Here is a 26,227-nt window from a genome sequence, read left to right on the forward strand (position 1 = left end):
TGTATAGTATAACAGTATCACTAAGTTTCCACAAGATATAATCGACACACAAAACACAATCGATAATCAGATAAGAATATCCTACAGGTGACAGCGACCTTTTGTCAGTATCAATTTATCGCCACACAATTTATCAAGTCACTGCTTTGTTAAAATTAAACAATCTTTGATAAAAAGCAGTGATGATTCAGAAATAGATAAATAAAACTTAGTCTTAAAGAAAAAGACTTCCCCCAATCGGAACGATCCGAAAGAACGAAGCCCAGGACACAGTCTTCTCAAGTGGGTGTGTGTCTGCCTAATACACCCACCGAGGTCTTCTTTTAGGTGTCCTGCGATTGCCCGAGCTGTCCTACTAAGTAGCTCAAGGCAACCTCTGATCGAAAATTTCTAAAGTCTATGAAAAAGCTCTCCCACACTCGGACTGCTCCAAGTGCACGAGAGTAGGGAACAATTTTTCTTCTCAAGTGGGTGTGTATTTGCCTAATACACCCACCGAGGTCTTCCTTTATTTGTTCCCGGATTGCCCGAACTTTCCTATTAAGTAGCTCAAGGCAACCACACAACCAAAATCACAATCAAAAAAAATTTTGTTCGGGTACTTCTAATACACCCAATGTAGAATCCAAAGTTGAACACGAATTTCCGGGTCAAAATGGGTTCTTATGATCCTGATAAGCACGCCTAATATCCTAATATGATCCTAATTCAATGGATATTTTCCGTTGCCCAAATAGCCACAGAAAGTTTACTCAAGTCTCTAACAAGGAAGATCGTTGGAATGTTTAAGACGCTCCGGAGGGTTACCTCGGAGGGTACCTTGATCACCCAAGTTACTTCGGAGGGTACCCTAATCACCCAAGTTACCTCGGAGGGTCCCCCCAAATTTACTAAGGAGGGTCAATAAGATGCTTAATATGCTCCGGAGGGTTACTTCGGAGGGTACCTCCAAAATTTTCAAATTTTTCGATCTCGCTTAGAAGGTTCTCCCCCTCGCTTCAAAAAGCATCAAAACAAGCTAGGAGCTCTCAGGGGAGCTGTTTTAACTTCTTAGGGTGATCTCGTGGAAATTTTCCACTAAGGAGGGTTGCTAAAGGGTTTAGCTGACTCCGGAGGGTCACCTCGGAGGGTTCCCCCAAAATCAAGAAAAAGGGTTATATCACCGCAGTAAAGCCTCTGAAAGCGGTCTACCTGACTTAAAACTAGGTTGGCTGACACGGTCAACCTTTCCAGTTGAATAAAAAGATGTTTTGATAAAATTTTCTGCCGCTCGGAGGGTTGCCCGTAATTTGGACCCTCCGAACCAACAAATTCTAAAAATTTTTCTTTTCCGAAATAATCAACCCAAAAACGGTTGCGATTCAGAAAATTGGTCAAAAACGTCGACTTATGGTACCAAAATTATCCCGATCGGATAACTAGTCTTTGAGAAATCGCCAAAAACGCGTTCGTCAAAATGGCCTTTTTCACCACCTGTATAGGATCTGAAAGACTTTTTTCGCAATTCCGGTCGAAAGTGCCTAAAAATACTTGAAATGAGCGTAGTAGCCCTGTACGGCACTGGAATAATGCAAAAAACCGGACCAAAATTGGTTTAGAAACAAAAATTTGGCCAAAAACTATCAAATTTGGACCCTCCGATTCCTTCCTTTTCCAAACCTTAAGTCGTTAGCTCTATCCACGGAGCTACTCGGAGGGTTACCCAAAAATTTCTCTAATAACCTAGCACGTTATGCTAGCACGCTCCTAACGCAAAAATTTTTATTGCTCTAACTCTAAAAACTCAAAAACTCGATCCCCAAAACCATTGACAAAATACAGAAAATTATCAAAATTTTGGTCGAAAAATTCTCGTTTTTCTAACTTCTACTGAATCTTTGCTCACGCGGTTTCTTTAATAAAGGGGATCGAACTACGTGGCTACTATCTATATAAAAGCTTTTTGCCTATCGGAAAAGCTCGGATATCCGAAAATTTGGGGGTCTACAGTTTGGTCGAAAATTGGTAATTTTCGACAAAAAATGGGTGTTTCTTGGGTCTAAATAGGAGATAAGTAATATATAGTAAGGACAATAATCTATAAATAGTCGTTAATAAATAGTACTATACCCTCCTTTGCACCAAAATATTCGAATTAAGACCCTTAACTCGGAAATTTGTAATCGATGGAGGGTACAATCGGACCGCGCCAATCGTGCCCCCCACCACTTAAGTTTTAAGGAAATAGTACCCGAACGATACTAAAATTGCTTCAACGATACCCAACAGTCGTTGCGGATGTTGTCCTTGATGTCCCTGTTGAGTGTGGAACACGTTGATCAGCCTGCCACTCTACCCTCCGGTCACCGGCAAAATCACCATTAACGTGCTTAAACACTCAAATTACACTCGAGGGAGGGTACCCAACCCTTCACCAAAACACACAATCTCTCTATCAGAAACGATATAAATCAATCTGAAACAACAACAAAAAGGAAGGTCAGATCACATCTCGTCCGGAAATAACATATAAACTGTCACTTTATGTTTTTTTTACTGTTTTTGGTCTTTTTTGGATTTTTTTACTGTTTGTTTTGTACTTTTTTGTTTTTAAATAAATTTATTTTTGGCTTTTTCTTGGTTATACACTATTTTTGTTTGGTTTTACGCTTTCTCTTTAATTGTTTTTTGTCCTGGGACCTCAGGACAAGCGGGCTCTAGATTTCCCACCTAACCCTCCGGCCCCCGGAATTTTCGGTGTTAACTAAGTTAAAAAGCTAAATTGCACCAGACGGAGGGTACGCACCTTCCCCCTAGTACAACAACGGTCATTAAGGCCTCTAACTCGGGCTTACGCCCGGAGCGGAGGGTACGTCGCTGAAACGCTTGCTGATCATGATGGTTTCATGCCTTTAACAGGCCCACCCAAGAGCGCCATAAAAACGTCTATGTAACATTCGCCCAAATATCACACAGCGACGGAGCGTAGAAAAAGTACCTATTAACGACTGGCAGGCGTCAGTTACCTTAATCCTACTCGTGTTTCACCGTCTCGACCTTGCCAGTTGATTTTCTGGTCTGTTTAGGGCAAAGTAAAAAGTTACCATTTTTAGGCCATCAGTCAAACGACTTTTGATCAGCTTTCGTTTGCATGCGAACACAACCACATAGCTGAGTCTCGGATCCTCAGACTACGTGATTGTCATTAAAAACACGGCTCGAACAACCTATTTTATTATGTTTTTGTGTGACAGTTTTATATTAAATCCATTGGAGATGGATTGACCCTTTCCCTTTTCTATCTACTCATGCTCTGAAATATTAAATAATAACGGTGTTAATTAAGATCTAGGACATTACAGCAGCTGTTACAGTTAGTTTACCCAGTCCCTTCACATATAACAGTCTCTGGGGGACCAAGCCTCCGCTCCCGTGATTTTCTTGAGATAACACTCTTATCTCCTATATTTCGTGTCCCGGGAGGGTTCCGTGGTATTTCTCTTCCCCCCACTGAAGCCTCCGTCTCCACAAATATCTGTCGCTAAGGTCCTTATCGTGTGTTCTTGCCACGATAAGAGGCTCCGTGTTTTTCTGTCTCTGATACAACTGTTCTTCACAATCTATATCGTGGTTCTGATTTTCGTCTTTTTTATTCAAAATGGCCGTCTTTTTTCTATTTCTCAGAAATGTTCTTCTTCCAATCGAAATTTTAAAAATAAAAATTCTAGAACATTCTGACCCTCCGTCGCAACACTTTTTTGTTCATAAGGCCTTTAGTCACTCTTTTTTATGTCGCCGGAAGGTTGTGCGGTGTCATCTGGCAGAATGGCACAAGCAGGCAGCTTTTTAAAACAGAGAATCTCCCTGGCAATACAGATTGCGAACGTCGCTTGCGTACTCGGAACAATAAATGACAAAATAACTTTCGACGAATTTTTTTTATTTGTAACACTTGTTTATTATATTTTCTCGTGTCGATTTGCGTGTTCTTACTGAAGAAACGTAACCCGTATCGATTTTAATTGAAAAGGACTTTAACACTTGTCATCTTCTGTTATCACTATCACTTCCATATCTAGAAAATTTCAAGGATTTTGACTGGAATACGTGATGAAGGGACTCCTGTCTGTAGCCTCGGTTACTATGATACTTTTGACCTTCTGATTATCTTCGAAAAAGCTATAAGAAAAAAAAATAAGAAAAAGAGAAACAAAGCGGAAATTTCGGACAATTGCTGTTCTGGCTCAAAATGATTGTGACTAAAGGGCTTGTTTTTAATTAAAATATTAATATTATTCAAGAAAATTTTGGACGAGCAACTTGGGTTCACACATTTGTAATACTGAATATCTTTGTTAGATTTTCGCCCTTTCTATTCGACTTCACAATTGAAAAATTTCACCATTTAGTAGAAGTGCCAGTTAAAATTATAAATGACCTGTTAAAGTGACCAGTTTAGTTTGTTACAGTTACAGTTCTTCTCTTAGACCATTCTTCCTGATGACTGGCAACCAGTTGAGTGATATATCATATTAACGCTTTTTCCGTCGCTTTTTCCCAAAAAAACTTCGCAGTGTCGAGAAAAACTTGTCGGTTTGAAATTTTGATTTTTCGTCTAGTTTCGACCGAATAAAGTGACGATAACTTGTATCATTGCTCATTTACGCTGAAAAAAATTGTGATTTTTCCAAAAGGAAACTAGTTTTGAAAACTATAACTGGCTCTTCCCTGGTAAGAAAATTAAAATATATATAATATATAGAATTTTTTTCTTGAATTTTTTCAATTTTTTGTTCGTTGTTGTTTTTGAACTGTTGTCGATTATGCCCAATTTACTAACTTTTTACGCGTGGGTATACTTATCATCATACCACGTACAAAAAATGACAATAATCTGAAGAACTTGACAATTTGGTGAACTTTTGTTTGTAGTTTTTATTAATATGGTCGGAACATTCTGTGATACTTGCACAGCAACCGGGTATCTTTGTTTCGTTTGGTATCAGTCTCTTTTCTATTTGTGTACCAAAAGTGGTGCAAAGCTTCGCTTCTGCTTTGTGTTATTAAAATTCCACATCTGCGAAAATTCTTGTTAGTCACTGCAGTTTCTTTATCATACTTGACTACACGTAATGAAAGTTTTTTTCGGACAGTTTTTATTATAGCTAAGGTCTGTCAAATGATTATTTATATGTTTGTGTACTAAAAGCTATGTATTGTGTCTTTTTCAAGGCGGTAAATCAAGCTCTGAAGTTTCAATTTGAAGAAGAGCCTTAAACTCCTCGTAGGACAGTCTTCCATCTTTGTCCTTGTCTCCTTCGTCAATAATTTCCATCACATCGTCTTCCGTCAAATTTTCTCCCAGTCCCATCAAGACATGCATCAGCTCATTTTTGCTTATGAAGCCATCGCCATTCCGATCGAAAACCTGAAAGTGGTTGGTATAAATGATTGAATGGTTGCACCAATTTATCATTTTCATTTTGTGTCTTGCCTTGAAAACAAGCTGTATAGTCATTTGTAGCGCGGGTTGCTAGGTAAATAAGACGACAGAAAATTTAGAAAACGAATGAGCGTTAAAATTGAACTAAATTTGAGCGAATTCTATTTCTCTGAAATACAATGTGGAGAATTGCGTGTAGCGTCGTCTTAAAGTCCCATCAAAATAAGACGAAAATAAGTACCATCAAAAAAGTACAATTTATCGACAACTCCATAAGCGCTATTGTAGAGGAAGGACGGCTAAGATAAATTAACATTATGACGATGCATTTAATGCTGATTTATGACTTCATTGCTGATATATATGCATTTTTATATCGCTGGTATGGGCCCTATCCAGCTTGTGCACTTACCGTAACTAAACGGAAGGGCCCCTTTTGTAATTTAGTTTTTTTTTATCAAAAACGGTCGTCGTTGAAAAGTAAAAGTTTAAATTATGTAGCATAGTATTAGTGTTTGATTGACATGTGATCTAAAAAAGTTGTTGTAGTGCACCGTGACTGATTTTCAACTAAGCGATGACAAGCAGTGGGTTAAGCAAAAACTGGAATACATGTACTGGTTAAAAAAATGGTTATAGGGAACAAGATGAACGGAGTTATAGGTAATATGTTGCGCAGTCATAAATGTTTCAAGAAGGTCTTTAAGAAAGAAGTTCAACATTCATCTCAATTTTCATGCTTCGAAAACTTTCGTTAACACTGATCATAGGGGAGCCTGAATTGAAAATAACGTAAATTTTTCAATAAAAATGCTCGTGATCAATTCAAAACATTTAATGGAAATGAACTGGAAAATAAACGTAGAAGTCAAGTAAATCCAGTCGGGCGAAATTTAGAAAATCAAGAAACCCATAGGACTCCTCGTATTCGCATGCCCATACGTAAAAAAAAATACGATCGTGCGATAATTATACCAGGAGTTTGGTCACAGACACCAAACACATACAAACTACTTTCTTTATGATATGTTTAGATTTATCTAAAAACTTTTTTCGCCACAGTGATATCTCGGAATCTCTGATATCACTTAATATAGCACGGGCTCTAGGGAAATAGTTGACTGAGAGTGGAAAACGTTAAAAGGGTAGTTGCCTTGCCTTAAACGCTATTGATATATCGTCGTTAGCATTTTTCTCTTTCCCATCCAGCGCAGAAGGGTTTTTCTTAATCATCATCTCGAGGAATTCGTTGAACTCTATTGACCCGTTGCCGTCTATGTCAATCTCCTCAATGAACTCCTTCAAGTCCTGACTGCTCATTGGCTGTCCCAACTGTGCCATCATTTTGCCCAACTCATCCTCGCCAATTGCTCCGTCTTTATCTGTTAAAGTATTGAATGCGTTCAACTAAAACGAAGTAATGTAAATTCTGCAATGCTGCTTCAATGTACCGTGTCCGCTCGTTTTAAAGAAGTTTTTAGTTTAATGATTCGGTCTAATCATTTCGCCATAGGAATTTTAGATCTCAAAATGGACTTTTTCACGGCCTAATATTGAATGGGTTCGATTTTTGTATAATTTTTCTTACCCAAATCAAACATGTCAAATGCCATGCGGTACTGTGCAATTTGCTCAGTACTGAATTGAATCGCCATCTTAGATTTTCAATCCAGCAGACGCGACAAGTTAACGGGTAAGAAGGTTTTCAGTAGTCAGAAAGCTTAAAAATTTAACCGTTTTAAATGTAAACAGTTTCGTTGATTATAATATCAGACTATTTATAATTCAACGTTTTTTCGCTGTGTGCAAAATTGACAGAATATGTCCAACATTTGGACAATGCGTGTTCAGTGACGCTGTTTTGTATAACTTGACTGCGCTAAACTAAAATCTATATGAGAATAAGAAAGAGGTCTTTCGTTTGGCGATAGATTCTTGCTAAGCTCCCTGCCATCAAAAAATTTATAAAAACGTTTGCTGATGTTTCCAGTATTGCAATGTATTCACGTCATATTTGCGAATAGCTTAATGAGAATAAGAGATGCCGAATGTAATAATAAGAGGTCCATCGACATTGGTTACTTGTGATGGAGATTCAGCATCAGCCCCTCGTGTCAAAACGTGGACCCTGCTTGAACTTCAGGGAGAGCTCATGAATCTAGACACACTCAATGACCTCTCAATCGCATCTCATGAAGGTCAAAAAGAGAATGAAGAAAACTCAGATCCCAAATATTTCAACCTGGTTGGCGATTTGCACTTCGATTTGAAAAGCGGCAACCCCTTATTCATAGTCGGCCATCACCTTTTAACCGGCAGAAGAGAGAAATTGACTAAACCGTATGTTGCAATGAAAAGAGTCACACAGAAAAATTTGGCTAAAGATAGTGCAGTTAATGAAGTTGAGGGAAATGATGCGGTTTATGAAGTTTATGCGATTGCGAGAGAAAAACTCATTTTTAATCAGAGACCCAAACCAATCATTGCATCTAGCAGTATTTCTTAATGTTTTCAGTTCCTTGAAAATTGTTTTTTTTTAAATGTAAATTTTGTTTTTGCTGATTGGAATTGAAGTTTTACGTTCTAAGTTTCACCGATGTCAGATCTACTAATTCAGCAGGCAAGGATAATTTATTTATCCTCAACGCTTTTAAGAAAATATCACGTGTAAGTGTAAAATAAGACAACTCGCATGTGGCTTGAGGTGGGCGGGCCTACTTATAATGGTTCATGCGTGAGTTTAGAGAGCAGGCAGGTTTTTTAATAGCAAAGGCAGTTAGTTCTGTTATTTTTCCCCTATAAACTTTTTCCCCTATAGACTACAGTTCTAAAAAAAACAAAAAATAGTCAATTTCTTTTGTTCCCAAGAAGGCGCTGAAAGAAACTTCGATAATTTGAAAATTTTTGCTTATGTTTAACTAAAGCTTATTGCCCTATTATTAGCCCGATGGCTTGATTTAATTGGTCAGAGACCCAAAAAAATCACACCGGTTTTTCTCGACAATTCTATTTATTTTGACGCTAACGACTCAACTGGCTTTAAGGTCATTTTACTCGACCCGTTCCGATGAATATTTGTGGTGCCTGTTTTTTGCGTGCAGAAAAAATTCGAAAAAAAATACTAAAAAAAGAATAGTCGGTTAGTGTGCAAGTAGCACAGAATCTTCTGGCCACATTCATAAAAAACTACAATTTTTTTTCGTTAATTCTGTGTAGTTTTTTGTGCGTGTTGTGATGATAGAACTATATGAACGCGTCGAACATAATAAAAAGGCATAATCGGCAACAGTTGTGTTCAAGCAATACCAAGGTCAAAACAGGTGCAACCGCCGAAAGTGGGTTTTTGTATAAACATTAGTCGGTCTGTATTCTTTCTGTTCGAGAACAAGATAAGTTTGCACTTATCAGGGAGCAAAGACGCCTTATTCGTGATTGGACAGCGATAAAGGTTGTCAATGTCATCTTGCAAAGTTTTATAAATCGTCAAAATCAGTTAACAATTATTTGTGAAGAGTAAGCAGCAAGAGCTGTGTTGAATTTCATCAGGGAAATCGAAGTCGTTCCTGATAAAAAAATAGTTATTTTGATTCGATTTCTACTACGCTCCAAAGTATCTAGTTACACTTGAGAAAGTGAGTGTCTAAGAGGGTACTAGACTTTTTTCGTAACTATTCTTTCTTACAAATTTTCAATTTGCTTTATTATTGAATCTTAACAACTACAGGCTTCTTCGCACTTGGCCTAGAGGTAACACAATTGCCTTTGAACCATTAGGCTTGGGGTTTGAATCCCATTAGGCTTTTCAAATTTGAGAAATTAGTATAATGAATATAAGGGCTATGGAAAACTCCCCCGCAGCTACGCTCAATTTTTTTTACACGTAAAGTTATGGCCCTCGGAAAAACCAAAATTTTTTGGTTGTTTGACCGTTTTTTGAATCTTTTTGATGTTTCTCGAAAACTAGCCTCCCAAGTCTGAGATTGTAAGGTCAATGGGTATAGTAGGTAGCAGGAAGCTCCTCTGCAGTAGAGGTTAATCGCAAACTTTTTTACACAATGAGTTATCGAACTGGGAAAAGTCAAATTTTTGATTTTTTTGACCGTTCTAATTTTTTGAGTTTTCTCAAAAACTATGCTCCGATATTCAGAGTTTTTTGCATACGCGACTGGGCCCAAAATTTTCAAGCAAGTAGCTATTCTCAAAAATAGCAGTGTTTTGATTTGACTCTTTGTTAGACTTTTCTCGATATATATCCTGTCAAATCTGAAATCATAGGTTGAAATCGAAACAACGGTTGTTGAAAGCCTACCTTTATAAACGGTTCCGGTCAATTTTTTAAGAAAAAGTTGTGGCCTTCAAAAGTGTCCAGTTTTTGAAATGTTTTGACTTCTCGCAAAAATTACCGTGCCAATTCTCAGGTGCAATTTAGAAACCCGGTTGATTACCTCCAAGATTGTTGTAAGAAAGTCATAACCGGGAAGGATGTAAAAAAAACGCATCTGTGTCATAGTTTAGTTCCTTTTTTTCGTGAAGTGTTCGCAACAATTAGAGGACTGGCCTTGAATAGAAGCTGCTTCTTTAAAAACTTAAAACTCGATAAATTAGTTCATTCCGTTGAAGAAATATTTTGTCTTTGGTCGTCTCTCATTTTTAAAATGGCGAGTGTCGTTTGTTTTGGATACTGACCGATGATCGATCCATGCAAAAAAAAATTTGACCATGACCCTCATGTAGTTCAGAATTGTAGAATGGAGTCAAATGCGGCTTTAATTTGAAGGTATTTATTATGTTTTTCACTTGGTCCAAAATTGTGTCCGAATTGAGCGTCTTTGAATCTGAGGCGGCCCTACAAGAAAAAATAAAATACTTTAGGATTCAGTCGAATAATGGAGAGTTATTATATCGTAAGTGAAGTTGTTGGAGGACAGATATATGTAGATTCTCTGGAGAGTACGAAAACTGGATTTGCCTCAGTGTTCATTTTTAATCCGTGTTCATCTTCTATACCCCCCCCCCCCCGAAATCGTGTAAGTTATGAGAGCAGCAGAAATTAAAGTTCTGAAATTTGATTAATTGAAATTTAATTATCTTTGTTTGGCAGTTTAGGTTTGAAGGCTCACAGACAATTCGGCCAAAGTCAATTCAGCGTTAAATTTTTACTGATGCGTTGTTATTGTGAACGGATTAAGTAAAACGACCATTTTTACCTGACGCAGTGAATTATAAAGTGTTTTCAATAGTTCTTCGTGTTTCAGATTATGATAGCCTTGGTAATGTTGCCCAGGGCTTAGATTCCCGAAGTATGCTTCGTGTTCAATTTAAAAACGAAAAAATTAAATTGCGCTTCAAGCCACAGCCAATAATTAAATCTTCATCAACAACTTGGGAAACCCAACCAGTATGCTTGTATCTTGAAGATACGAGCAGTTTCAAATTTAAAGATGTGTTTTTAAACTCACGGAAATTTCTTCAATTTCTATCTTTATTCGAAGAATTGCCGTTTTCACAAATCAAAAACGGCACGAGAAGAAAGTTGAACTATCCAACTAAAAGTAGATTCCTAAATCATGTATTCGATCAAAACAGCGGCACTTTTAATCCAATTGTGGTACACTGTTTAATTAGGCCGTCGTCTTGGTCTCCAGAGAAAAGTTTCGAAGATTTGGTTGTATGTGAAAATGGGTTTCTATTGACAGAAGCGGACTTTTTGTGGGAAGAAAAGTTGCGCCGACTTCGTAATATTAAGTAAGTTCTATTTATATCAAATAAGCACCAAATGATAATTTATTCCAGTTCAGCCATCATTTTCAAGTCATTGAGGACATCGTCTCTGGCTGACCGACCCTAAAATTTTTTCAGGCGACAATAATTAATTTTGATCGGGAAGTTATTTTTGGGGCTGTTTTTCATCAATTTTGTCGACCTAAAAAGCGCCCTCCTCTCGAGAAAAAACCAGATCCGCCCCTATTTGCTTATAAAATTATGTCCGGTGAATGTACTAGAAACAGTTTATTAAAATTAATTTATTAAGTAGCTCTGATGTTCATGTCGCCACAGGGTTCATCTGGAAACGGAGTGCAGCATGCTTTCGACAATAGGCGGTGCTTATTCATGTGTTGGCGACAAAGGCAGCCGCAAACATGCGAAGATAGCGGGCAAAATTGCAATCGGACAACTCAAGCTGGCCTATATTTTGGGCGACGATTTACTCAAGCTATATGCACTAGTCTACATAGCCTATAGTTTTCTGCAGCGAAAATTGCTCGTCCAATGCTGCACAATTGCTGCCAGAATTATCCGCTTGTATTGCGACAAAAACATATTTAGAGGTCATGATCAGAGGTTGGAAAACATGTTGACCTATTTGTGGACTAGGCTAAGAGTCAGGACTGAAAGGAGTTCACGTCAAGGAGGATCGTGTTCTAATTCAGGCCATACATATCAACAACTAGCAGAACAAACTGAGACACAAACAGATGGAATAAAATCAAACACTTCTGAAAGTTTTGATCTTCTGAATGAATTTGTGCTTTCCAATAGTCCTAGAGAAATTTCAAATTAAACCGTTTTTCTTCTAGACGAGGATGCGCTATGTTTCCAAAAAAGGATATTTAACCAGTTGAACAAGTTCCACATCACTGCATTTTCTTGTGCAGTAAGAATTTCATTGTAAAAGGCGTTTTTTTTTAGTTTTTTTTAAATTCGTAAATCTAACCGCTGACGTATAATTTGTTTTAGCTTTTTTCGGCCTATATGGTTTCGCCTCAAGTTTTTTTGTTAGCTAAGTAACCTTTTTGAATTCTCTTGCGTCTAAAGCGTAACTACGAGCTCGAAAAATTATGTTGAACTATTAACGAGGAGAAGTTGATCAAATAGAAATGGGAGGAGAAGAACAAGTTAGAGACGAAGGCGACATACATCTACTTGACAGTGATGATTTACTTCTACTGGACAGTGATGCACAATTATTTTATAACAGGGAACAGAATTTTTCCAAGAAAATAGTGTTTTTTACCAGAGGCCAATAGTTGGAATCCCAAAAATGTTGTAAAAGGTTTTTATAGCCTTTAATAAATCCATTTTCAGCGAAAATAAAAATTGAGTATCTGAAAAAGACCCATCGATGAAAGATATAGCATTATTGTCACTTCCAATTAATAATCAATTAATGAGCGGATACTTTAATCTATCTAATCTATCTATTATATATTTAAATGTATTAGCTTTTTCCACGTATTATTTTTGCATGTATAACGAAAGAATTGTTTCACGTTTTAGCTATATCGCATATTGAAATAGCAACACAATTGTGGGAGGTTGTCAGGTTTACCCCGGGTTTTGCGAATTTGCGCCCATTTATAATGATCCAAATCCCTGTTATCAACGAGATACGACCATTTTTGTGTTTTTTTTTTCAAAACTTTCGCACCAATCAAAAGTTTCACAAAATTTGATATAAATTCTTATCTGTATAGTGAGCCCTTTTCAGGGTACTAAAACTTGATTACAAAAAGATTTACGAAATCTTTAATTCCCATCTCTATAATGGGGTGATCTCAGGGTCTTCAGAGGTTGTTTTTTTCCTCCAAGTTTGACTGCTCAAATCAGTTTAGTTATGCCGAGGTTGATAGTTTTGTCAAAATAGTCTTAGTTTTGAGATATGCCTTTATGATTTTTCAATTTTTTTTTCAAAAAAAACTATCTAAAAATGGTCTAAAGAACAGTTTGAAAAGTTCTCAACACTATGGTGGGTACTGCCAAGCTATTCTCAAGAAGTTATTTGGACTCCCTGATAATACTGACGCATTGGTTGGGTGAATGTCTATTAATTGCAGCAAACGATATAAGTACGGGCTAATGAAAAGAAAGAGCAAAGTTAAACAGGGGCCTCGTTCATGAGTTTATTGATGTCGCCAGTGAAATCACGTTTAACGCTGGTTTCATTTAGCGTTTAGCTGGTTTATTAAGCGGAGACTTTTAGTAGGTCTTAAATTTGACGTTTTACTTATCTTTTAGCGAGTGTTATCAAAGCGGTACTGGAGTTTTTGGTAGCGGGTTCAAACAGGAAGACAAATGCTTCATAATTCGATGGTCCGCTGTGTGAATCCCATATTACCTTAATTTTTTTCGAAACTTAATTATTTATGTACCTACTTGCATTTATAAATCTCCTGTTTTGCCTTTTTTTGCTTGTGCTTGGGAAGTGTAGATTTGCGTCTGTATATCATCTATACATTATGGTGAGGGGCTGCCAGGGTTTGCCCAGGAGTTGCGAGCTTAGCCTTAAAATATGAATTCTCAAATTTTTGCTAACAAGATGTGACGGTTTTTGCGTTTGCTTCAAAAGTTCCAAAAAACCTTGATTTTAAAAGATCTATCGAAAATTGAAATTTTCCACCCTATATTGGGGTACTCTCAGGGGTTGCAACTATGCTTTCCAAATAAAACTGTTCAACGCATTTTAGTTTCCGAGGCAGAAGTATTTATGTTTTTCAAAAACTTAGGTTTAAAAAAAAATTTCACAAATTTTGAAATTCTGAACTATATAGTGTGGTACTGTCATGTTAATCTCCGGAGTTGCAGATGTGGTATATTGCTCAAATGTGGTCTACAGCGCATATTGCTGCTCAAATTCTGTCAATCGTCGAGTTTTGACGCTTATTTTTCAAAAGTTTCCAAAAGGTTTTGTGATGATACTCCCAGGGGCTGCACAGCTGGCCTCGAAGTATGACAATTTATGTTAATGAGCTCAACAAAGTTCATGAACGAAATTTTTTCAAACCAGTTTCTAATTTTTTAAAATAAGTTCCGCGGGATTGAGCAATTGATGGCCTCAAGTGATGTTTTTTCGGGCGATTTCGTGATTTAACAAAAAACTTATCGTTCTTACACTTGCGAAGCTTAGTGTATTAGTAGGAATTTTCATTTTTCCAACCCAAGTCGCAAATAGAAGTGATACTTTTGGTGGCACTTTCGAAGCGGTAGGTTGCACTAGCAGTATAATGTCATATGTGCTTTGACATTCGAATAGTAATGCGTTAACACAGTTGATGCATTTTAAATCCATCAAATGAACAGAAAAAAAGCGAATTGTTTCAAACAACATAACAATCATATAAACTCGATTTCAGTTTTCTAACACATATATCTCACAATTTTTTGAAATGCATAATTTATACATAATGTGCTTTCAAATTAATTACATTCAAATCAGTGTGGATGCATTCAGTTCGTTATATTCCAAACCGTTCGAATCCGACACTTAGCTGTTTTTGCTGCTAATTCGAGGCTTAATTCGACTTTTTCTTATTTCACTTGATAGAGCTGCTTTTTGGCCGTCTTCTCGCAATTGTTTGCGAAGCGAAGCTTCTCCTCTGTGTAGAAATTTTTTGAACTTGAAAAGTGCAGTTCTATGCTTTCGATCCTTTTAGAGCCTGATTTTTGAGTTAAAAATACGAAGATCTGAAAACCAGTAGTTTTGGAGATATGACTATTAATAAAAAAAGAAACCTCAATTACCGTTTAAATCGTTTATTTTGTTTTGGTTTTATTGAGCTTTGATGGTTTCAAGTAGCGCATGGTATGAGTAATAGGAAGAGGAAACACGTGTACGCTCCCAAACCACACCTGACCATCGCAGAAGACGCCACGGGGTATCTGTTCACCACTCGTAATGAGTCATCCACGAAGGCTGCTCGGGAAGCAATCAGACTCCTAGTCAGTGTGACGAGAGGCAGACCGAGCTGTGGGCCTCCCGCAGAGGGCAAAGGCTCACAGGTAGTGATGAATATTGTAAAGATTCGCAGGCCAATTTTTTCTCGAAACGAAGACAAATTTTTTTGAAAACGTTTTGGAATACGAACTGCGCTGAAGAGGCTTTAATATAGTAAATACTTATAGGGCGATAAAAATTGAGAAAAAAAGAAGCATACCGAAAAAAAATTACTACAAACAGGTGGTCAAAATACAACCTTTTTCATTTTTTTAAAAGTTATCTAGAGGGAAAAACCTCACCGTGCACCATAGTTCCGTCCCATCCGTAGGGATTGACCGGTACAATAAGCAACAATTGTTGAGCTTAAAATTTACGTGCAAATATCTGCTCATCACTGGTCACAGGTTAGCAATCAAGAAGATCAAACTGAAAAAGAAGAAATTAATGACGAGGAGGATGAGAAAAGGAGTAAAAAGAACGGAGAGGGTAATGGGGATGACGACGGGGAGGATGGCGAAGACACGGCGGAAGATTCCGGAGATGATATCGAGCAGTTGATCGCAAGAGAGAAAGCGGAGTTCACCGAAGAGCGACAGAAACAGTCGAAGGCTGCGAGACACATCAAGACAATCAAGAACCACGCTTTCATCCACTGTTTACTCACCCACGTTCAACCTCAACACTCTCTGCGTATCTTCATGAAAGATTTCACCCAGAAAGAGGCCAAGTTTCTGAACAAGTGTTACCCTGTGTTTGCGGTGAGTCGCTTGAGTGAAATTGAGAAGGGCGTGAACAAGTTCGAAGAATCTCTCAAAGTGTTTGTGGGACATTCAACTATGGAGCAATCTGGAACAGAGGATGGACCGAAGGTAGACACAGGCTAGCTTTGATTATAGAGTGTTCAAAATGGTGGCAAATCAGTTGCTTCTTGAGAACTGAAAACATCAATCGAAACTCAATTATTTTATCGGGAAATCAATTTTAGACTCATTCGTTTTTTTTTTTGAAAAATTGATATGCAGCAACGACCTTTTTCTGTTTTTTTTTCGCAGCACGACGTTTAATTGTTTGCTATAGTTTTTTTTAGTACAAATATCATAAAAATAATAAATTTGGTTTCAAGAAGGGAACAATTTTTTGATTGTTTACAGAACGTATCCAAAAAATCCTATCTGTGAAGAAAACGAAAAAAGCCAGTTAGCTGTCTATCGAGTGGTGGGTGATATAATATACGTAACTATTTGGGTGAATATTAGATAGGTTATGTACGTAACTGATTACGTAACCGATTATGTAAATAAGTTATGATTACTGACTCACAGGAGGGCTTCTCTCTCGAAGGAAGTAAGGAGTTCAGCTGGAGTGTGTGCCACGAAGTGAAGAACTCCGACTTCTTCAAATTTGACTCCCTGACTGTGCCTGTGAAACAGATGCTCTGGCGCCTCTTCCCTCTCAGCCAATCAGTGAGTGAGCCCAAACAGGCAGACCACGTGATCAAACTGATGATAGTGAAACAGTTCTGCTACTTCTCTTTTCTATTCAACTTCAACAAGTATAACAAGTATGTCTTGTCATCGCCCCACGCCAATGCCAACTCCTCAAAACTGTCTGCGAAGTTGGATTGAAAATATTTCACTGTTGATAGTTTGTTACTGATATACTGAATTTGTTTTTGTTTCAAAAATATAAAAAATATTTTTTCTTTGATCTTTTTCTATTCGAAGAGCTCAGATTTCAGTTAGAGAATCCGCCCGGTTTTTAATGGCAGTGCTGGATATCTTAATTGAAATTTGCGGTTTTTTTGCCAATATTTTCACCAAAAGATCTTTAATATCTTCAGATATAATGATAAATTTTTCTGTTTTTTTTTTTCCCGTAAACAACTTTGTTCACAAGACTCATCTTGTCTTCTGAGCAAACCTCTAGCGGTGCCTTGTTTCAGCGGGCGCGTGATTTTTAATTGTTTCTATGTTTCTAGCGGGCTCGAATCTGAGCAGGATCTTTTTTTAAACGGGAAATATTCTGTTTCAAATGTAATAAGTGGCTAATTTTTTGTCTGCTTGTCTATTATCGGCTTTGTTACTACATCTTGACATCTTTGAACTGTTATACAGTTTGATTTAATTTGTTTATAATTTTACTAACCTTATCGTCATATATATTTTTTTATTTCGTTTAAGAATATATATCGGCCCAAATTATATCGGCCTATTTTTTGTCAGTATACTGACCTAATTTTGTGTCGCTATAAGAAAAACACAATTTCGACGCTCTCCTCGGCTTTTTTAAAACTTTGTTGTATATTTACCACTCGGTTAGTTGAAGTTTTATTTTTTTAAATTTTTTTGGCGTAATAGGTTTCGCCTGATAATTTATAGACTTAGCGGCCTCTTTTTGAGTCGTTTGAAGAGCAAAAAGGTTTTATCTAAACATTTTGTTTGTAGACTTGAATTTTTTTTTGAGTTTCTCAAAAAAAAAATTTCTTTGGCGCAACCTGGGTCGGCTCGAGAATTATGGGCTTTGTAAGTTTTATTTTGATGCTTGTTTTGAATTCAATTGTTTTTTTTTCAGTTTTTGCAAAAATTTTAGCTTTTCTCGGAAACTTTTACTTGTTTTTAATAAGGGGTATCAATTGAAAGACAGCCTAGTCCCCTGTGTGCCTGCAAAATCCCCTAGAGTATCTTTTTACTTGAACCCTCTGCCTACTGATTTCGAAACAGTGGGGGAATATTCGAACCACATTTTTGATTGTTTTCGTTTTCTCGAAAACTACCACTCAAGTCTGAGTTTTTGGTTTCATTGAATAGAATGGTTTTGAAAAGATCCCCTGCTTAAGTGGCTACGTCTAATTTTTTTTATTTATAAAGTTATGGCTCTCGGAATAGTCAAAATGTTGATTTTTGACTGTTTTGTTAATCTTTTTAGTTTTTCTCCAAAACTAATCTCCCAAATCCGATATTATGGGTTCAATGGAGATAACTCTCCTGCATTAGCTGCCACTCGCAAAAATTTGTACACAAAAAGTTAGCGCCCTCGGTAAAGACAATTTTTGATATTTTGACCGTTTTTTGAGATTTTGGGTTCAATTCAAAGAACGGGTTGTGGGAAGCTTATTTGCTTATGCGACTGCGGCCAATATTTTTGACACTAAATTTTATGGCCCTCGGAAAAGCCAATATTTTTTTGAATATTTTATTTTAAAAGTTTCGTCCTGCCCTCTCAAATCTGAGTTCGATCGAATTTACAGGTTGCGTGAATCCTCTCTGCATAAAGGGCTACGCCCTATTTTTCACACAAAAATCTATGATTCTCGGAAAGGTCAAGTTTATGATTTGTTGACCATTCTTCGGACTTTTATCGCTAAATATCCTGCCAAATCTAATATCATAGGTTTAATTGAAAAAATAGCTTGCTTAAAGCCTGCCGGTATAATTAGCTAAGCCCAGTTTGCTTAAGAAAAAGTTATGGCCTCCAAACAAATCGAAGTTTTGAAACATGGAGTTTTTTAGAAGCTTATTGACTTTACGCTAAAACTACCTGGCCAATTCTCAGGATGTGTTCAATCGAGAAACCCGGTTTTGGTAGTCGTTGCTTAAGCTACCACAACCTGCTTTTTGCAGAAAAAAGTTATGGATTTTGGAAAGTCTTAAACGTTTCTTTTTTGAATTTTTTTGACTTTTCTTAAAATTTAAACAATCAAGTCTGAGAGAAAGAACCGGTTGCGATAATTGTTCCTGCAGAAGCGTTGACTCCATAATTGTTTGTAAGAGAAATATCTCTGGGAAGATTTTAATCTTACTTATTTTAGTAGAGAAACAACTAAGGTTTTGGCAAATCCTATTGTTGAAATAACTTTTTTTCGTGCAGCATGAGTTTATTAAATTCATTCAATATCAAACACGTCTAAATTTTGTTTTCGACTTCTTTTTTTTTTGTGTTTGTCTTGTATCGCAAGTGATGCGAAGTTCCATTTCGCCTCTGTCTGTGCGAAGCTCCACTTCGCCTTTGTGTAATAAAGAAGTTATTTATTTATCATTGAGAGGCTCATTTTTCGTGACTGTGATTATGCTTATTTTTTCTTCCTAGAATCTTTTTTGAAACTCGTGAATTTTCGTATTGGGTGTAGTATTTGGCAGATTTACTTCGCGGAGTTAGTTTTATGTGACCTTTAAATCTCAAGATGAAGGTTCTTATGATAAATAAGTAATTACGCTTAGCGATTAGCAAGCGTTATCAAATCGGAATATATACTTTTTTTATAGATTAACAACTAGTTTAACAGAATCCGTCGAAACTCCACTAGCGCACAGTAAAAAAGTAAAGGTAGCAAAAAACGCGATTTACTTCTAGTTTTGTAAACTACGTTCATATTTAGGACTACAAAGGTCAGAAGGTGGGAATCCGGTCCAGACCTATTTGTTTGGAATTATTTCGGCTTATTTTTTGCCGGCTTATGATTTATGTATTCATCATGATTTTTTTTTCAAAATAATCTTGTTATTGTGCAAGTAGTTGCGTTCCAAGTATTTTTGCTGAATTTTTTATTTGATATTTCGTTTACCCTTATATTAGGCAAGTATTGAAATTTGGTACTAGATTGTTCTCTTAGAAACTTTTGCTAACGAAATGGACGAATCGTTGTGTTATTACACTTGCGAGAGAAAATTTGTTGTAATCAGGACAACACACTTTTCCCGTAAACAATTTTTCTGACAAATGATACTTGCTTTCTGATTGAAGCTTAACAACTTCCAGGAAGAAGCTATGCAAATGAAGTTTTCCCGTTAAAATAGAAATGTCGTGCTTTCGTTTGTCTGCTCAAATTTTGTCGGTTTAGTTGCCGCATCACGGATTTTGCTTGTGCTGTATGCAACTTCCATAGTAGTTGCAAGTGCAATTGTTGTGTGTGAGTTTTTTTTCTTATTTTTGAAAGACATTCTTTTTTGGGATAAAGTGGTGTGTATCAAAGATGGTCGATTTCTTTACTACATGACGGTTTTATCTCGTGTTGGAAGCAAATTCTGTAGTAGTTACAAGTGCAAGTGTTGTGCACTGTAGTTTCAAAAGGGACTTAAACTTGAAAAATTGTAACGTCATTTTTTTTACTCAATTTGTGTCTGCTTAAAGATTGTCCGCTTTGTTTCCTCTTCGTAAGTCTTGTTCATTTATTTTATTCTATATTCAAAAGTCTAGCATGTTTTTCTATAATAGACTTCTACCGAGACATACAAAAATTTAAAATTTTTATTAGACCTAGTTTTTTCAGAGTTCCCGAAGTTTTTGTTTCTGGAAGTTTTCGGCGCTGGAGGTTGGCCTTAATTGTCTCAGCTTTTCTCTCGAATGTTTTTTTTCTAATTTTCATCAGTTTTATATGAGAATGATTAAACCCTCAGAAGAATTTTTTAAGCATCTAAATCAATGTGACAAACCCTCCACAATAAAATAACAAACAAATGAATTGTGCGATTATTTTGGTTGTCTCACCGGCTGTATTTAAGTTGGTTTTTCAATGCTGGTAATTAGATTTGAGTTTTTCAGACCTTCAACAACTGATTTGTAAATTGTTGTTTTCACTACTTTCGAGCCTTTTATGTGTAACAGTTTTTTCTAATGTACTGAGATTAAGCAAGCGTAAAGTGCTAATAAACAAAAATTAATTGGGTCAGTAATTTTTGATGATTTGGTTCAAAGTGTCGAGTTTTTTCAACTTGAATTGTCAGCTTGAAGTGTCAGCTTGAATTGTTTCTTTTTTTTTATTAGTCTTTATATTCCTCTATTTCTGCCTTAATTAGGTTTTAAAACAGTATCACAATAACTCAATATCTTTTTATTGTTTTTTGTCATGCTAACATTGATCGTCTTTTTGGATTCATTCCATTTTAGAAATAGATCGATAATGAGCCATATGTGTTTTTTATCAGTATTTTTTAATTTCTTTTTTTGTCAACACATTTATCTCCGTACTGTAGTTGCACTGAACTCGAAACAATGTCTTGGGTAAAGCTTTTCAACAAACTTCCGCGATGCACTTTTTTAATGTTGATATTACTTCGAAAAGAAATTAAAGGAAGAACAACGCTTAGAAATTTTGGAAATGAAATAATTTTGGTGAGTTTATGCATTTGAATTGGTATTCTCGTGTCCTGCTAATTTTGATTGCAATTTTTTAATTCGATGCTGAACTATCTTTGCATACTTCATTAGTCATTTTTCAAAAAGACTTGTTTTTTTTGCAAAATTTTTGTTCAACTGTTTCTTTTAAGTTGTCTGATCACAATTTCTATGTTTGTAATAGAAAATTGGCTATATTTTGCTTCATAACTTGCAAAGCATTATAAGTTTTCTTGTTTAGTTTAACTTCATGTTTTTTCCTGCTTTTGATTCAATTTTTTTCCGCAAATATTTTTGAACAAATGAAAAAATAAGTTTCCAGACTTGATATACGTTAAATTTTCACGGAAAACTTAATTTTTGCAGTTTGAGAATCGGTTTTTTTAAGTAGATTGCCTTTTTTGTCCTTTTTAAAGGATTGCTATAAAACGAAATATAATAGCTTGGTATTTATAAATCTTTTTTGTTAGAAAAATCAACTAGAAATAGTGATTTCGGTGATTTTTTACTCGTTATGTACCATTCAAAAATGGTTTTGTCATTTTGTAATCAATATGCTCAATTCAAAAATGGTTTCATCGCTGCTGACAAAGAAAAAAGCAATGCAGCCAAATTTAAAACTTCAATTGGAATCAGATTAAGTTTGCCGCTAATCGAATTTTTCTATGTTTTTTTTTGCTGGTAGCTGAAAAAAAGTTCGCGATACGCAAGAATTTTTTTTCTTTAAATAGGAACAAAAACCAGTACTTCATCATTCGATTAAATTTTTTTACAAACGTGAGAAGCTCTGCGTTGCCATTTTTGTAAAATTATCTCTTCGAGTGAAAAAGTACGTCGTTTTGTTCATATTAAGAGCAATCGAATGCAAGTTTGCGAGGTCTTGTACGGTTTTCACTATATATCTGTGAAGAGTGAATCTTTTATCCGTACAGTTTTCTCCTTTTAAGTTCAATTTACCTTGAAACCAATACATATATTTTTAATTATGTACATCATAGCAGCATGACAATATTTTATAAAAATTATATGAAGGAACAGTTGGTTTCGGATAAATTGCGAATTTCTACTTTCAGGCATTTGTTTGATCCACCCTTGGTTCGAGTCGCAGACGAATTTTTCGTTAGTTTTCCGACCGTTAGAAGTGGAGAGGAACTTTGTGTTCGGGTATGCTTGTGTTTGTATTCGGGTGTGTCACGCGAAATCAGTTAACACAAAAAACTTTGGATTGGGTCGAGTGATGTATGTTTATTTTTGCGAATGCTAGCGTCTTGTGATCGGAAACTAGACTTGTTTCCGTAAACAACTTTTCATAAAATCTGTAAGAACTTGTGAAGTTGCTTTTTAGTGAACCTTAGCAACTTCGAGATTTTTTCCAACTTGGCCCAGAGGTAACTCGGTTGCCTTTGTACCCTAAGGTCTCAAGTTTGAGTCCCGGCCGGGCCTTGACTTCCCCCTTCATATACGAAATTGATTTTTTTTCCAGAGAAAAGTTGAATTGTTTTCTTTTTGTTTGACTGCCTATGTTTTGTCGACTTAGTTGTGCCATTGGGGAATTTTCTTGTGATGTGAGCAGTTTTTCTTGTAGATGCAAATGTTTTGATTTACTCCTGTGATTTTTAAATTAAATAGCTTTGACTTTGTATTTTTTAAGAGTCATGAACGTAGTGAAAACTGTAATATAGGTCTTGATGATTTTTTGCTTTTTTTCAGGAAAGTATAAAAAAATTTCACGCTCAATTTTTATTTTTGCCATTCGACCTTTAGTTTTTTTTTTGTTAGTTCACTATATTTACTTCGTTAAAAGGAAGGCAAACTCCATTATCGATTAGAGAAAGTGAAAAGGTTTCCACAGACTAGTGAAAAACGTGATCGACTTCTAGTTTCTAAAGTGGATTTTAATATCCAGGTTTCCCAGAAGAGAAAAGATATTTAAACTGATCCAGTTTTTTCAAATTCAGATTTTTTTAAAACGAGTTTTTTCTGTTAACTTGCATTCCTTGGCTCTTTTCCAACTCTGTTGGCTATGTTCCTTCTGTATAAGGAATATAGCCAACATTCGCTCGCCAACATGCGTTCTTATTTGTAACCCCCGGTTCTACTCAATCAAGCAGGACCAACCGTGGGGAAGGCGGAATGTCATCCATTTCGCCGTAGCTGGTCCCATCTTGAGGAGGCGGATGACACTGGGACCCCTCAAACCGTGACCGAAGTGGGATCCAAACACGACCTGATCTGTGATTTACGAACTTTTTTGAAATTTCAATGTTTTTTTTTCATGGAATTAATATTGTAGTGTTAGCGGAGGATGAATAAGCAATTCGCGAAACGATGGTTTGAAACGATAGCGATCATTCGTAGCCTCAACTGAATTTCGTAATGTTTGCTCGGCAAGTAGAATCTAAGTGGTAAAGTTGTGATGATATAGATTCTGTGTAGTGTAAGATAACCATTCGAATTATAAGCCAGCCGAAATTGAGCATAGTATATAAACCAGTCGAAAGTTACGTCATTTTTATGGAAATTTACATGAAGCTGGTAAGTATTAGAAATACGGTACATCATATATTATGCAAGTGTCACCTTTTCGGCTGGCTTATACTTCGGCCCGTTTATTGCCGCAATTTGCTGAGTACTCAATTTGGTAAAATTAAAACATGTAGCAATAAGGTTTCAAAACAGTGTCTTAACCCCTCCCCCCCCCCCCCTCACACACGCACCCACACCTCCAAGTTTGTTCACCAGATAAGACGAATGTTTAATTTATACATCAGTTCCTTAGAATTACGTGTAACCTCTCCTTAACATTTGTTTCTGGTTGTTGAACTTAATTAGTGTTGTCATCGAGTGAACCACTCTATTCAGATCGAGGTATGTCTTCTGCAGGCAAAAGAGTGATAGTGGTGACTGGGTCGTATAAGGGCATTGGGTTTGAGGTTGTGCGTCTGCTGTGTGAGCACTATGGGGACAGAGCCACAGTGTACATGACAGCCAGAGATGCCACCAGAGCACAGCCATACATGGAACAGTTGAAGGCGAAGGGACTCAATCCAGCGTAAGTTTCAATCTGAATATTCACACTAGCGAGTTTGCGGGTGTATTGTAATAATACGAACTTTTTCTAACCTAACTCACAAGTATAAGTGTTCATTGAAAATGATTATTTCGATGGAAATTTCACTGTAGCATTGGAAATTCATATCATCTTTTCTTTGCTTTATTTGTTGGCATCAGTTTAGCGTCCGTGGTTGAGTAGTTTGCGCGTGAAACTCATAATCTTCAGGTCGCAGTAGGTCGTAGGTACGAATCTGAGAAATAGGCGAATTTTTATTAATTAGAGGCTAATTTTTACATTTCCTTTTGAAATTTATAGAGCTGCTTTTTGTCGTGTTCTCGCAAGTGCTTGTGCAACGCTCATTATCACCTTTGTGTAAAAAAGTGAACTTACAAATTTTGCTAGAGTAGAACTTTGAGTAATGGTATTTTTGCTTTTTGTGAGCGAAGTGCAATTTTGTCTCCGTCAGTGTTTTTAAGTGTCTCGATTTGACCTAACCAAAATTAAGAAGTTTCGAAATTCGCGAATGAAACCAACTTTCACATATTTGGGATCTGAATCCCGAATAATTGGTGGAGCGAATGCTAGAAATTGGCAAATAAGCCAATCATCAGAATTTTGTATATAAACACTCTAAGCAATCGCATTAAAAATGCATCCAGATGATTTAAAAAAAAAGATATTTGTCAATTATAAAATAAGCAGATATTTTAGTCGGGCGCATACTTGTTGCAAACGTTTCAGTCCCGAGACACTAATAGTTTATGAAAAAATGCCAGGCGGTTATCTGCGCGAAGCGCCGTTTAGCGGCTGTGGCCAAGCCTCTTGGACATAGTAATGTGTCCTTCCTTTTTCTGTGATTTCGACACAAACTTTTCAGCGCATAGGAACTCGTCGGGTCTTTCTTGATTCTCATGAGTTGAAGCGTTTATATACAAGCTATTTACGTCGTGCGACTTTTTAATGTGGTGGTTTGATTTCGATTTTTTTCAGGAATTCGCCTTTCAAATCGTTCGTCGTTTCAAATTATAGCTTTTTTGTATTAAATTTTATGAGCAGGTCGTGTTAAACTGTAGCTTATTCATTTTGACTAAATCCTATTGGACCATGAAGTTTCACAGAAAGGCTAGTTTTGAGTCGAAAATACGATTTTCTACAGCCTCTCCTTGTTTTTTGTTCTCCAGATTCGCCGAGTTAGACATCACCTCCAAAGACAGTGTGATGGCCTTGAAAGCTCTGATAGAGCGTGAACACAATGCTACACTGCATTCTCTCATCAATAATGCAGGCATGGCTTACAAACAAGCGGCCACTGAACCCTTCTCACAACAAGCGCAGGTACTCAAGTGTTCGCACCTAAGTTATTTATTAGTAAACCTTAGCGGTTAATAGACTTTAGTGGTTGTCTCAGTACGCTAGGGTCTGGGATTCGAGTCCCGACCGGAGTTGGTTTTTTCTTCAGCATGTATGAAATTATCAAAACAAATTTCCGGAAAAAATATAATTATCGGATTTTGAGTTTGACTGCTTACGTTTTGTCGGCTTAAATGCCACATTCTGGATTTGTTTTTGTGCGGCCAACTTTTTTTAACGTAGATGCAAGTGTTTTTGATGTATTCCTGCATTTATAAAATTAATAGTCATGTTTTTTTTTCATAGTTACTTTGATTCGTGTTGCTTCATTAATCAAAAAAGATTGAATAAAAAATCAGTTAGTTTGGCTGGCATATTTTCTAAGTTTTAAAACTTAATTGCTCAAAAATTTTCATGACAATTTTGTTTTGGGCTCAATGAGTGGCCTAGGGCGGTTATTTTTGGCTCAATGAACGCATTGTCGGCTTAGTGGCCGCTCGTTGAAAATTATAGCTTATTTAATGATGTTTGTTGCGTTTCCTGGCTATTTTTTTCTGAAATTTTTTTTTCCAAA

At 36.4% G+C, this 26,227-nt stretch overlaps 3 protein-coding genes across 3 annotated transcripts in view; 2 read left to right on the forward strand and 1 right to left on the reverse strand.

Moving 5' to 3' along the window:
- LOC134846099 (uncharacterized) overlaps positions 1–16,795 on the forward strand; it is a 434,549-nt gene extending 417,754 nt beyond the window's left edge. The window contains exons 2-4 of the mRNA XM_063863315.1: positions 14,992–15,199; positions 15,542–16,006; positions 16,460–16,795. Of these exons, the coding sequence (XP_063719385.1) occupies positions 15,005–15,199; positions 15,542–16,006; positions 16,460–16,762 (963 nt within the window). The 5' untranslated portion in view covers positions 14,992–15,004 and the 3' untranslated portion in view covers positions 16,763–16,795. The remainder of the gene's footprint in view (positions 1–14,991; positions 15,200–15,541; positions 16,007–16,459) is intronic.
- The window catches only part of LOC134846101 (carbonyl reductase [NADPH] 1-like), a 223,422-nt gene that overhangs the window by 193,966 nt on the left and 3,229 nt on the right, over positions 1–26,227 (forward strand). Inside the window, exons 2-3 of the mRNA XM_063863317.1 lie at positions 24,109–24,300; positions 25,485–25,638. Coding sequence (XP_063719387.1) covers positions 24,119–24,300; positions 25,485–25,638 — 336 coding nt within the window. The 5' untranslated portion in view covers positions 24,109–24,118. The remainder of the gene's footprint in view (positions 1–24,108; positions 24,301–25,484; positions 25,639–26,227) is intronic.
- On the reverse strand, positions 5,129–7,467 carry LOC134845754 (calmodulin-A-like). The gene is made up of 3 exons (XM_063862817.1): positions 7,011–7,467; positions 6,581–6,804; positions 5,129–5,407 (listed from the first exon to the last, which is right to left on the reverse strand). Exons 1-3 carry the CDS (start codon positions 7,075–7,077, stop codon positions 5,207–5,209), a joined length of 492 nt encoding a protein of 163 aa, XP_063718887.1. The 5' UTR covers positions 7,078–7,467; the 3' UTR covers positions 5,129–5,206.

The sequence above is a fragment of the Symsagittifera roscoffensis genome, chromosome 5 (assembly GCF_963678635.1).
Source record: "Symsagittifera roscoffensis chromosome 5, txSymRosc1.1, whole genome shotgun sequence".
In the NCBI taxonomy this organism is placed as follows: Eukaryota; Metazoa; Xenacoelomorpha; order Acoela; family Convolutidae; genus Symsagittifera; species Symsagittifera roscoffensis.

Bases quoted from the DNA above. Each gene is read 5' to 3' on its own strand.
- LOC134845754 (XM_063862817.1), bottom strand. From the start codon at position 7,077: ATGGCGATTCAATTCAGTACTGAGCAAATTGCACAGTACCGCATGGCA. The intron at 6,805-7,010 runs GTAAGAAAAATT...ATACTTTAACAG, and splicing joins ATTTGACATGTTTGATTTGG to ATAAAGACGGAGCAATTGGC. The intron at 5,408-6,580 runs GCAAGGCAACTA...AACCACTTTCAG, and splicing joins ATATATCAATAGCGTTTAAG to GTTTTCGATCGGAATGGCGA.